Here is an 11,717-nt window from a genome sequence, read left to right as displayed (position 1 = left end):
TGAACTAGAAAGTGTTGTGTTTGATTGCCTAAAGCAATGGGGTATTGATAAGAAAATTTTCTCAATTACCCTGGACAATGCTTCTGCCAATAATAATTTGCAAGACATTCTAAAAAGCCATCTTTGTGTTCATAGAAATTTATTATGTGATGGTGAGTTTTTCCATGTACGATGTTGTGCTCATACTCTTAATTTGATAGTTCAAGATGGTTTAAAGGTGATTGACAAAGCAATCCATAATATTAGAGAGAGTATTAAGTATGTTAAATCATCAGATGGAAGAACTCTCAAATTCAAAGAATGTGTTAGTGATGTTGGCATAAATATGAGCATGGGTTTGAGATTAGATGTGACTACAAGATGGAATTCAACCTATTTAATGCTTGAAAGTGCAATCAAATATAAGGAAGCTTTTCAAATTCTCAAAGTGGTTGATAGAAATTATAAAAATTTTCCATCTTCTGAGGAATGGAATAGGGGAGAGAAAATATGTCAATTCTTAGAACCATTTTATGAGATTACAAACATGATGTCTGGTTCATCTTATCCCACTTCAAACTTGTATTTTATGCAAATTTGGAAAATTCAGCTTATCATTGAAGAGAATTTGTTGAATGAAGATGTCATCTTAAAGGATATGGCTATGAATATGAAAGAAAAGTTTCAAAAGTATTGGAAGGAGTATAGTATTGGGTTAGCTTTTGGAGCTATTCTTGATCCACGACTAAAGGTTGATTTTATAACATATTGTTATAAAAAATTGGATCCTCTAACCTATGCAGAGAAAACAAAGAAAGTGTTAGAGAAGTTCAAGAGGTTATTTAAAGAATATGTAAAGAATTTTTCTACCTCTAGTGTTTCTCTTTCCCAATCACCTACTGAATCCATCTTGATGTCTCAGTCCAATACTGAAGGGAAAAAGTTTAAGAGATCAAGGATTATTTCGGTAAGCATTTTATACCTAGTGTTCATTTTTTTTTCCAGTTTTTCTAGTTTTGTTTTGATAATTAATATGTAATGCATTGTAGGATTTTAAAATGTATCAAAATGAATCAAAATCTATCATTGGAAAGAACGAGATAGATGTTTATTTAGATGAACCAACAATAGATGATGATGAAGACAGTGAAGATTTTGATGTGCTCAAATATTGGAAGACTAATGAGAAAAAATTTGCCATATTGTCTATAATGGCTCGAGATGTGTTTAGTATTCCCATTACTACAGTGGCATCAGAGTCAGCTTTTAGCAAAGGTGGGCGTGTACTTTCGAAATATAGAAGCTCCATTCTTCCTGGGCACGTGCAAATGTTGATTTGTACTCAAAATTGGCTATATGGATTTTCTGAAAATCCTAGCGGTGAGTGTATATGTTATTATTTTTAAAATTACTTTACATTAAATTATTAATTATAGACTAGTTGTTTGATTGTATTTCAATTGCTTGTGATAGACGAAATTGTTGAAGATATATTTTTGCTCATGAGAGAAGTGATGAGTCTAAACTTTTAGAAGATGTTGAAAGTCTTCAACATTGAATAAAAGATGTTTCATTTGGCTTTGTCTCAGGTACTTCCCTTTCACTCATTTCCTTTTCTCCATATTGTCACTGTTTTGGGCTTTCCAGAATCAATGGGTCACTCTATGATTAACTGCGTTTGATTGTTTTCGAAGTGAGAATGGTTTGGGCGGGTTTTGGCTCTAAGATATCCCAGCATTTGGTGTATTATTCAGATTCTATGGCTAATGCAAATATTTATATTTTATGATGCCCTCAAAAAAATCTCTAAAGAAGTTGAAAATGCAAAAGAATAAAATTGAAAGTTTACTTGCATGGATGTGAATATTATTGTGGCGTTGCAGTGCACATACTTCTTAATGGTACTTTATTGATTGAGTTTCTATTAGCTATTTTTAATAAACTACAATTCATCTGTTATTGCATGATTTGGTTATTGTGATTACTTGTAGCGAAATCTACATGCAAGTTTTATTATAGATTTGATTTGCTTCATTTCTATACATGCAAAACTGTGATGGAGTGGAACAAACATCAGGCAAAGGTGAAAGTTTTATCTTTTGGTCAAAACAGGTTTAATCTTTTGGGCAAAGGTTTATCTTATAGAATAACAAATTACTATCTTAATTTTCTTAAAGTAGTTTTGTACATTATCCAATGTTTAACATTCATGATGATGCACTGTAATAAAAACGCTGCCATTATTGTATTTTGCTTAATTTTACTATTTTATTCTTATGTTTATATTTACTATTATTTTTGTGTTTGCAGCATTAAGGTTTTTTCAATGGGTTCTTTTGTTGGGTTGGTGATTCTTCTCCCTGTCAATTATGGTGTCCAGGAGGTTCAAAATGGAAGTTACTTTTCAATGAATTCTTTCACAGTATCTAATGTTAAAATAGGTTCAAATTGGTGAGATTGTTTTAGAAGATTCTTTCACAGTATCTTTCAATAATTTTATGTTTCTGTATATAAAATTTTGTAAAAAAGAAAACCCATGGGCTGGCCCTGACCCATAGGGCTTTAGGGGCTTTCAACCCTGTGGACTTTTTTAGTGAATGATTGTTTTTGGTCCTGTGGGCTTTTTTGGCCCCAACCCACGTGGGCTAGGGCCAAATCTTATTAAAAGGGCTTACTTGACAGTTCTAGCGGTGACGTATAAAACAAGAACAAACCCAATTTATTTTCAGTCAATTAAAATTTAAGATAAATTTTATTTTTTATAAGCTTAAAAGATAGTAAACATATTAATATAATATTTAATAAAAATTTAAAGTTAATATATTTTGTGGGAATACCTAGACTCGGTGAGGAACAACAAAAAGGCAAATCGAGCTATGCATAAAGAGTTGACAAAAAAGAGTTATTTAGTGCTTGCAGTTGTGGGAAAAATTCATCAAAACTAAATAAAACATGTTAAAAGTTTAAAATAATAAATTTATGAATAATAATTTTATGAATTTTTAGAGCTATGCATCTTGAATTTTTTTATGAATAATAATTTAATATGAAGTTAAATAAAAATTTCGAAATTTATGACTCTTTCTCAAACTAATCGCTGAAGTATTCAAAGGAAAGGTCAGAAATGCAAATACTTACAAGCAACGGCTTTACAAATGCTGAACAGTTTGTTAATTCTCTTGTCCCATACAATTTTTCGTTGTTAATAAATGGAATATTCAGCCACAGCATGTTTTTTATGCAACATTTCAGTGTTACTGATCGCGCAATCTTAACCGCATCTGCTGCAGCATTCGAACAAGGAGTTTCCCTTTTCTTGTCTCTCCAATGGAAACGCGTTTGATGTGATTGATGAAAGACCAGTACTCACCATTTTGTGGCTCACATTTTCTGCACAATTCAGGACAACCTTCTATGGTCAAATCATCAAGGGCAGTGAGGCTATGCATTTCACTGGGGAGACACAACAGTTTATGACAGTTAACAATATGGAGCCTCTTAAGACTACTCATTGTTTTGAGCCACTCAGGAAACATCTCAAGACTGTGACAATTCAAGATTAATAATGTCCGCAAAGTGTCAACTGATCCTTCAACCCATTGAGGCAATGTGTGCATCTTCGGACAATGCTCAAGATGCAGGAATTTCATCCTCAATCTGTGGATTGAACTTTCGTAGTTCAAATTTAGCATCTCACACCTTGATACAATCAGAACCTCTAGTTTAGGAAGAACATGAAGAGGTAAAAGCTGTAGGCTCCCACATGATTGAATTATTAGAATAAAAGGGCAGAATTGTATTTTCCCACACTCAGATATTACTTTACTTTAAAAGTAATGTGAGCACGTGAGAGTGAGAGAGAGACAGAACGTGGACAAAGAAAAATGAGAATCAGAGAGAATGAAAGCACCCCGAACTCTGCTAGGGTTTCAGCCCCTTTGGAGATCATCACCACGCACGGCTGAGCAACACCAGGATGCAGAGAAACAACCGGTCAAAGACTCACAAATGCACACAGGTAAACTGAATAATACCTCAAAAATTTTATTAACCTGTAAATGAATGATACAATGCTTACTTATACACAACCGCACACACTGTAACAGAATAGCTTCTGTTTTGTTTATTTTTCAACACTCCTCCTAAACAAAACGGTAAAGATAACATGATTTTGAAGAAAAACTAAAATTTTCAACCCATTTTACCGATTGATCGGTGAAATCTTCAACTTTTCCACTCCAATCTGCTTTCTAAGCTTTAGAAAGTGTTCCCCCTTCAGTGCTTTGGTGAGAATGTCTGCAATCTGGTCTTCAGATCTGCATAACACCACCTCTAGCTTCTTCTTGCTTACTTGTTCTCTGATGAAATGAAATCGTGTCTCGATGTGTTTGCTCCTACCATGTGAGGTAGGGTGCTTAGTCAGGTCAATGGCTGACTTGTTGTCAACAAGTAGTCGGACCTTCCCTCTCCCTTCAATCTTTAACTCCTTCATCAGTGAGTCAAGCCAGGCTGCTTGACAAGTGGCTTCACATGCCGCAATGTACTCTGCTTCACATGAAGACAGAGCTACAACAGGTTCCTTAGTAGAGCTCCAGGAGATAGGTGCTCCATCAAAGTAGAACACATATCCTGCTGTGCTTTTCCTGTCACCCTTGTCCCTACACTAGTCAGAGTCAGAGTAAGCAATTACTCTTCCCTCTCCTCCTGATCCATACTTAGGCAGAAGAATTCCATATTCAGTGGTACCTTTTAGATACCTTAGGATCCTCTTTACAACATTCAGATGAGACACTCTGGGGTTTTGCATAAATCTGCTGACCAAGCCCACACTGTAGCTAATATCAGGTCTTGTATTGCACAAGTACCTTAGGCTCCCAACCATTCTTCTATACTCAGTCGGGTCAACAACTTCTTCCTCAGGATCTTTCTCCAGTTTTATGCCCACCTCTGCTGGAGTAATAGCAGAGTTGCATTGATCCATGTTAAACTTAGTTAACATGTCTGTAATGTATCTAGACTGATGCATCATCATACCTGTATCAGTTGTAGTAAATTCAATCCCAAGAAAGTAACTCAGTTTACCCAGGTCACTCATCTCAAACTCTTTTAGCATCTGGGCCTTGAACTTGTTAATTCTCTCATCACTGCTGCCTGTAACCAACATATCATCTACATACAGGCACACAATCACCATATCCTTCTTGTCCTTCTTCTCATAACACTGAACATAAACTCCATGTTCAGACACGCATTTTTCAAAGCCAATGCTTCCCATGAATCCATCTATCTTCTGATTCCAGGCCCTTGGAGCTTGCTTAAGCCCATATAAGGCTTTCTTTAACCTGTATACCTTGTCCATGTGCTTCTTGACTTCAAAACCTTGAGGTTGAACCACATAGACTTCCTCTTCCAGGTCCCCATTTAGGAAGGCAGACTTTACATCTAATTGATGTAAAGCCCAGTTGTTTTGTACAGCCACTGACACTACTAGTCTCACTGTCTCCAATCTGGCCACAGGTGCAAATACCTCTCCATAATCAATTCCAGCTTGCTGTAAAAAACCTTTAGCCACCAATCTGGCTTTGTATCTAGTCACAACCCCTTGAGGATTTATCTTAGACTTATAAATCCATTTTAGAGCTATGGGTCTCTTGTTAGGAGGTAATTCAGTCAGTTCCCACGTCTGGTTTTTCACAATTGACCCAATTTCCTCCTGCATGGCCCTGTTCCATCTCTCATCCTTCACTGCCTCATCAAAATTCAAGGTTCAGCTTCTGCTATTAATGCAAAGTGAACAAAGTTACCTTCTGATGAGATAGTGGCCTCATATGCTAGGTCATAATCTCTCAAATAGGTTGGTAATTGAGTAACCCGAGAGGACCTCCTAACACTTTCCTCCCTCCTGCATGCTTCTGACTCTGCTGCAGGTTCACTCTCCAACACAATGGTTGGGTTTTCTCTTTCTTTATCCTCCCACTGCCATTCTCCAGTTTCATCTACTTTAACATCCCTGCTGACTGAAGCAGCACCTGTTACAGGATCATACAATTTGTATCCTCCTGTAACATGATACCCAATCATCACTAGTGGAATTCCTCTATCATCCAGCTTTTTTCTCAGCTGTTCTGGAACATGCTTGTAGCATAGGGACCCAAATACTTTCAGATGCTTCACATCTGGCTTCACTCCTGACCAAGCTTCCTCTGGTGTGACATCTTTGAGTCTCTTTGTTGGAGACAGATTTAGTACATAGGTGGCTGTCAACACAGCCTCACCCCATAAGAAACTAGGTAGTCCCTTGCTTTTCAGCATACACCTCACCATGTTTAGAATTGTTCTATTTTTCCTCTCTGCTGCCCCATTGTGTTGAGGCGTGTAGGGAGGAGTAACCTCATGAACAATCCCTTCTTTTCCACAATAGTCTCTGAAATCAGTGGAGACATATTCTCCTCCTCCATCTGTTCTCAGTATCTTCAGTTTATTCCCACTTTGCCTTTCAACCATATTTTTGAACTGCTGAAAATGTTGCAGTACTTCCCCTTTTCTCTTTAAGAGATACACCCAACATTTTCTGGTCCAGTCATCCAAAAATAGTAGAAAATACCTGCTACCCCCAGGTGTCTCTACTTGCATAGGGCCACAAACATCTGAGTACACCACTCCTATTTTCTCTGCAGTTTTCTGAGGTAAAAATCTTTGAAAACTGCCACGGGTCTGTTTGCATTGGACACATTCCCTGCAAACAGTTCTTGGAACATCTACCTTTGATAAGCCAGTCACCAAATTCTTCTGACTTAGCATTGATAGATCTTTAAAATTCAGATGTCCAAATCTGAGATGCCACAGCCACTCATTTCCCTCTTCTGCTGCAGTAAAACAGTGATGGTCTACTGCCTCCATCACCACTTTAAACGTTCTGTTCTGGGAAATTTCAGCCTGGATCACCTCTTTTCCCTCTTGGTTGAAAATGCTCAGGCCATTGTTTTCCATCTTCATTACATAGCCCTTTTGAAGTAATTGTCCAAGACTAAGTAAATTAGTCTTTAACCCAGGTACATACAGTACCTCTTCAATGACAACTTCTCTACCATCTTCACCCCTCAAAGCTACTCTGCCAGAGCATTCTGCCTCCAAACTGCTGTTATCAGCAAATTTGATCTTCCTATTTTTCACTTTCTGCATTCTCACAAACCAGTCTTTTCTCCCAGTCATGTGAGTTGAGCAGCCTGAGTCAAGATACCATACAGTACTTTCTGGTTGCTTATCATCATCATAGGCCATCAAAATTACTGCCTCTGAATCTGATTCTTCTTGGACCAGATTAGCCCTCTTAGGTTTATTCTTGGCCCCTTCACCCTTCCAGCACTCCTTTGCATAGTGACCCAGCTTCTGGCAGTTATAGCACTTCACCTTTTTCTTATCAAATTTCCATTCTCCATCAGCATTCTTTGCCTTCTTCTCTTTTCCAGATTCAGTGGATTCTTCTCCTTGCTGATCCACATAATCTTTTCCTTTTTTTCCTCCTTTCTCGCCTTTCTTGAACCCCTTTTTACCTCTCCATTGTGATCTGGCCTGTAGGGCCTGCTCCTGACATTGCCTGCGTTCATTGAGACGTAACTCATGAGCCTCTAGTGAATGCAGTAGCTCCTCATTGTCAATATCCTCTCTTCTCCTGGTTTCTTCAATAGCAGTCACCATATAGTCAAATCTGGGAGTTAGGGTTCTCAAGACTTTATCTACTATGTACTCATCATTTACCTTTTCACCACAAGCTCTCATTTTATTCACCAACTCCTGGACTTTATCAAAATACTCAGCCACGGTTTCACTTTCCTCCATGATCAGAGTTTCAAATTTCCTTCTTAAAGCTTGCAGTTTAACCTTTGCATTTCTATCTCCATCACCGTAGGTTTTCATCAGCATTCCCCAAATCTCCTTTGCAGTGGCTGCATTAGAGATCTTGTTGAAAATTTTCTGACTTACACATTGATACATCAAGAACCTGGCCTTGCTGTCCATTTTCTCCAGTATCTTGTGTTCTTTCTTCTGTTCTTGGGTTGCCTTTTCACTCAACACATGCACTCCATCTTCAATGATTTCCAACACATCCTGAAAGCCAAACACAGCCCACATCTTGATCCTCCAATCTGCAAAATTCTTGCCATCAAACACAGGTAATGACCCCTGAATTCCTCCAATTCCAGCCATCCTTTCTTGCTACTCTCTTTCTGAATCTTTGATCTAAACCCAGTCAAAGAAACCTCCTTTTCTGCAGTTCTGGATACACACACCTCCAGAATACAATACTCACTTTTCCACACACCTCAGGATAGCAACCTTGCTCTTGATACCATATTAGAATAAAAGGGCAGAATTGTATTTTCCCACACTCAGATATTACTTTACTTTAAAAGTAATGTGAGCACGTGAGAGTGAGAGAGAGACAGAACGTGGAGAGAGAAAAATGAGAATCAGAGAGAATGAAAGCACCCCGAGCTCTGCTAGGGTTTCAGCCCCTTTGGAGATCACCACCACGCACGGCTGAGCAACACCAGGATGCAGAGAAACAACCGGTTAAAGACTCACAAATGCACACAGGTAAACTGAATAATACCTCAAAAATTTTATTAACCTGTAAATGAATGATACAATGCTTATTTATACACAACCGCACACACTGTAACAGAATAGCTTCTGTTTTGTTTATTTTTCAACATGAATGACCAAAACTTCAAGGAAAGCGAGTTGTTCCCTTCTCAACAAAAGCTTCAAATTGCCACAGTATTCAAAACTCAAAGTATGAAGATTTCTCAAGCTTGCAAATTCATTCTCAGGCAGAATAGATTGTTTTGTGGTTATATACAATTTCCGAAGGCTGATTAACATTCCTAATCTTTCAGGCAATGTTTCAAGCTCCATGCATCCTCTGAGAGACAAAATTTGCAAATTATGGAGTTTGCATAGAGAATGAGGAAGTCTTTTTATTTTGCATTTATCTGAAAAGAGAGTTCGTAGATGCTTCAATTCAGCAATTGAATTAGGCAATGTGTCAAAAGAGGAATCACTTAAATCTAAAAACCGTAAGTGTTTGTATCTTGTTGTCCAAGTATGCAGAAGAGTTTTACTTTCTATGCCAGTTCCTTTTAAGGGAAATAAAATAGTTCTCACTCTGTTGGATTTGGGGAACAAAACGTGGTTAAGTGAATCATTTTCAACAACTGATAAATGCCTTATTTGCTCAGGAATATAACGAGTAAAGGAGTTTACCATTAGAAGCTCCTCTTTCGCAACAAACAGAGCAAGATCGTGTACCAAATCATGTACTTTGAAATAGTAATAGTACCCGAAGTCCTCAAAATCCTCAAGAAACGATCTTGCATGTAACTCATCAATATATTGCCTTGCAACATTCTCAAGCTTTCGATTTCCACCAAAAGATTGAAGTAATCCAAGAGACTCCCAAAGAATAAGAATCTCAGCACTACAAAAGCCATAATCTTTAGGATAAAGAGAAAAGAACGCAAAAACGTGCCTTAAACAAGAAGGCATTTGTTCATAGCTCAACTTAAGAGCGGGTAAAATGTCATCTTTGTTTTGTTTTATGTTCCATATTTCATGGTCTCTTACAAATTCCCACCTCTCTAAATCAAAAACTAGGAACAGAGAACTTCCTAATGTTCGCACTGCCATTGGAACCCCTCTACATTTTTTCACAATTTCTTTTCCAATCTTTACTAGATTTGAATATTCTTTTTCTTCGCCTTCCTTAAATGCCCATTTGTTAAACAGAGCATAACAATTCTCCATGGAAAGACCTTCCAAGACATACGAGGGAACAGTGCCCATCATTGAAGAAATTGAGTTACTTCGTGTTGTCACCAAGATTTTGCTTCCAACTGCACCCACTTTAATTAAATCTTTCAACTCTGTCCATTTTGCACGATTATCATTCCAAATATCGTCCAAGACTAGCAAATACTTCTGACCAGAAAGCTTCAGTTTAAGAACAGTTTGTAGCTGCTCAATATCAAAGTTTTTAATGTTTTCTTGGTGAGCAATAGCAGTAGTTGTGGCCGAAGCTGAAACAGAAGCAGAGTTGATGATATTAATCAGTATCTGCCTTATGTCAAAGTCATCAGAGATACACACCCACATCTTCAATTGGAAAAGATAATCCATTCTGTTATCATTGAACATCAACTTTGCAAGTGTGGTCTTCCCCATCCCTCCAATACCCACTATGGGAATAACACAAACACTTTGATCTCCATAACCATCACCATGAGGGTGAGGTTGCATCAAAAGCTTGATAACTTCTTCCCTATCACTCTCCCTTCCAATCACCCCCGAAGCATCAACATGGGAATAAGTCATTTCTCTCCTTTGCACAAGTCTGCTGTCAACCTCAATCCTCTCAAGACCAAACTTGTTCCCATCTGCTGCTATCTTATCCAATCTACGCCTAATGTTTTTTATTTGCCGAGCCATCTGAAAACGGAAAACAAGAGAATTAGATGGAGAAAAGAAGTGTCCTACCTTCATCCTTGTGCTGCCCGAAGCTTTGAGAAATTGCTTTCTGACGTTTTGGCAGTCAAGTCCATCCAACACATCTTGAGCATCCAAGCATACAGTCTGAATCTGTCTGATCCATTCACGCAACCCATGCCTCTGCTCCTTCTTTTGCTCTGCATCCAAAAGCACACCTTTCACAATTGACAGAGTATCTTTGATCCCTTTGACATCATCGTACACTTCATAGACACGAGAAGCTTCTTCACAAACAAAAGAAGCAAGCTTCCTTACCAGTGATTCAGCAATATCAAAGACAAAATATTCAGCCATGTTGACGAAAGAGCAGAAACAGAGTTAAGATGCAAGTTTGTGGTTTGGGGAATGGTTTGGTCCCTATTCATACATGCTTGTTTTCCATCGTCAAGTCTATACTGTTTTGAATGGAAACAAGCAAGTATGTTTGATATATGTGACGGACAAAAATAAACAAGCAAATTTTGTGGTACACGTGTTATGAGAAATTTTGTGTTAAATTTGAAGTCAGAGTCATAAAAGACTTTAATATACCTCATCACTCTGCTTACTCCTCAACCCATTTCTCATGTTATATGTATTATTTGATGGCGATGGATCCATTGATGACATGAAGATTAATTCAAATAACTTCCGTTATTGATTGTGGTTCAATTCTGGCTGAATTCATAACAACTGTTGTAAATCCAGTTTTATGAGAAAAAAGATTTCTTGTGATTTAATATTCTGGCAAAATTATAACATGGAAAAATTGGACTTAAGGAGCAAGTAATTTGTTATTCAAGATTAAAGAATTATTAATTAGTAAGATTTTTTATTTTGTGTGTGTGTGTGTTATATAGTACTGAAAATGTGTTAGATTCAAGATATACTTAATTTGATTATTTTTAAAGAAATTATTCATCTTAAGTATAAGGTATTATTTTGTATTAGCACATAGTATGCATGTAGACATATAGAGTGAGCGGTGACAGTTTGTTTGAATTTTCTTCTTCGTGTACAAACTTTGCATCTCTATTAAACCATACGCTGCGTTTTATTGTGTTTTATATTTACTAATTTATTATTCAATTAATTTATTGTATATTTATAAAAATAGTTTTAGTTTTGCGGAAAAAAATTTCCAAAATTATTTTCGTCTTATGATATAAACTCTTGATTCAATGTTTTATTTTCTATTTTCTAATATTTAA

General features: G+C 37.1%; 1 protein-coding gene across 3 annotated transcripts; it reads right to left on the bottom strand.

The window, feature by feature from the left end:
- Positions 1 to 2,701: 2,701 nt before the first annotated feature.
- LOC124845132 (putative disease resistance protein RGA3) lies at positions 2,702 to 11,119 on the bottom strand. 3 transcript variants are annotated; one of them, XM_088115514.1, is made up of 3 exons: positions 8,741 to 11,119; positions 7,270 to 7,280; positions 2,702 to 3,799 (listed from the first exon to the last, which is right to left on the bottom strand). In XM_088115514.1, the coding sequence occupies exons 1-3, from the start codon at positions 10,819 to 10,821 to the stop codon at positions 3,234 to 3,236; spliced, it is 2,658 nt and encodes an 885-aa protein (XP_087971640.1). In that variant the 5' UTR covers positions 10,822 to 11,119; the 3' UTR covers positions 2,702 to 3,233. The 3 variants fall into 3 exon arrangements, with proteins under 3 accessions (XP_087971640.1, XP_087971639.1, XP_087971641.1); XM_088115513.1 differs by lacking the exon at positions 7,270 to 7,280 and having other exon boundaries at positions 2,702 to 3,754; positions 8,703 to 11,119; XM_088115515.1 differs by lacking the exon at positions 7,270 to 7,280 and having other exon boundaries at positions 2,702 to 3,788; positions 8,710 to 10,836.
- Positions 11,120 to 11,717: the final 598 nt, after the last annotated feature.

Source organism: Vigna umbellata, chromosome 5 (assembly GCF_029865625.1).
Source record: "Vigna umbellata cultivar VRB3 chromosome 5, Vumbellata_1.0, whole genome shotgun sequence".
Lineage (NCBI taxonomy): Eukaryota > Viridiplantae > Streptophyta > Magnoliopsida > Fabales > Fabaceae > Vigna > Vigna umbellata.
This window is presented reverse-complemented; position numbering and strand designations above follow the sequence as displayed.

Excerpts from the sequence above, each read along its gene's own strand:
- LOC124845132 (XM_088115515.1), bottom strand. The coding sequence starts at position 10,821 with ATGGCTGAATATTTTGTCTTTGATATTGCTGAATCACTGGTAAGGAAG. Across the intron at positions 3,789-8,709 it reads AACAACTCGCTTTCCTTGAA|TGTGGGAAAATACAATTCTG; the intron begins GTTTTGGTCATT and ends GTAATATCTGAG.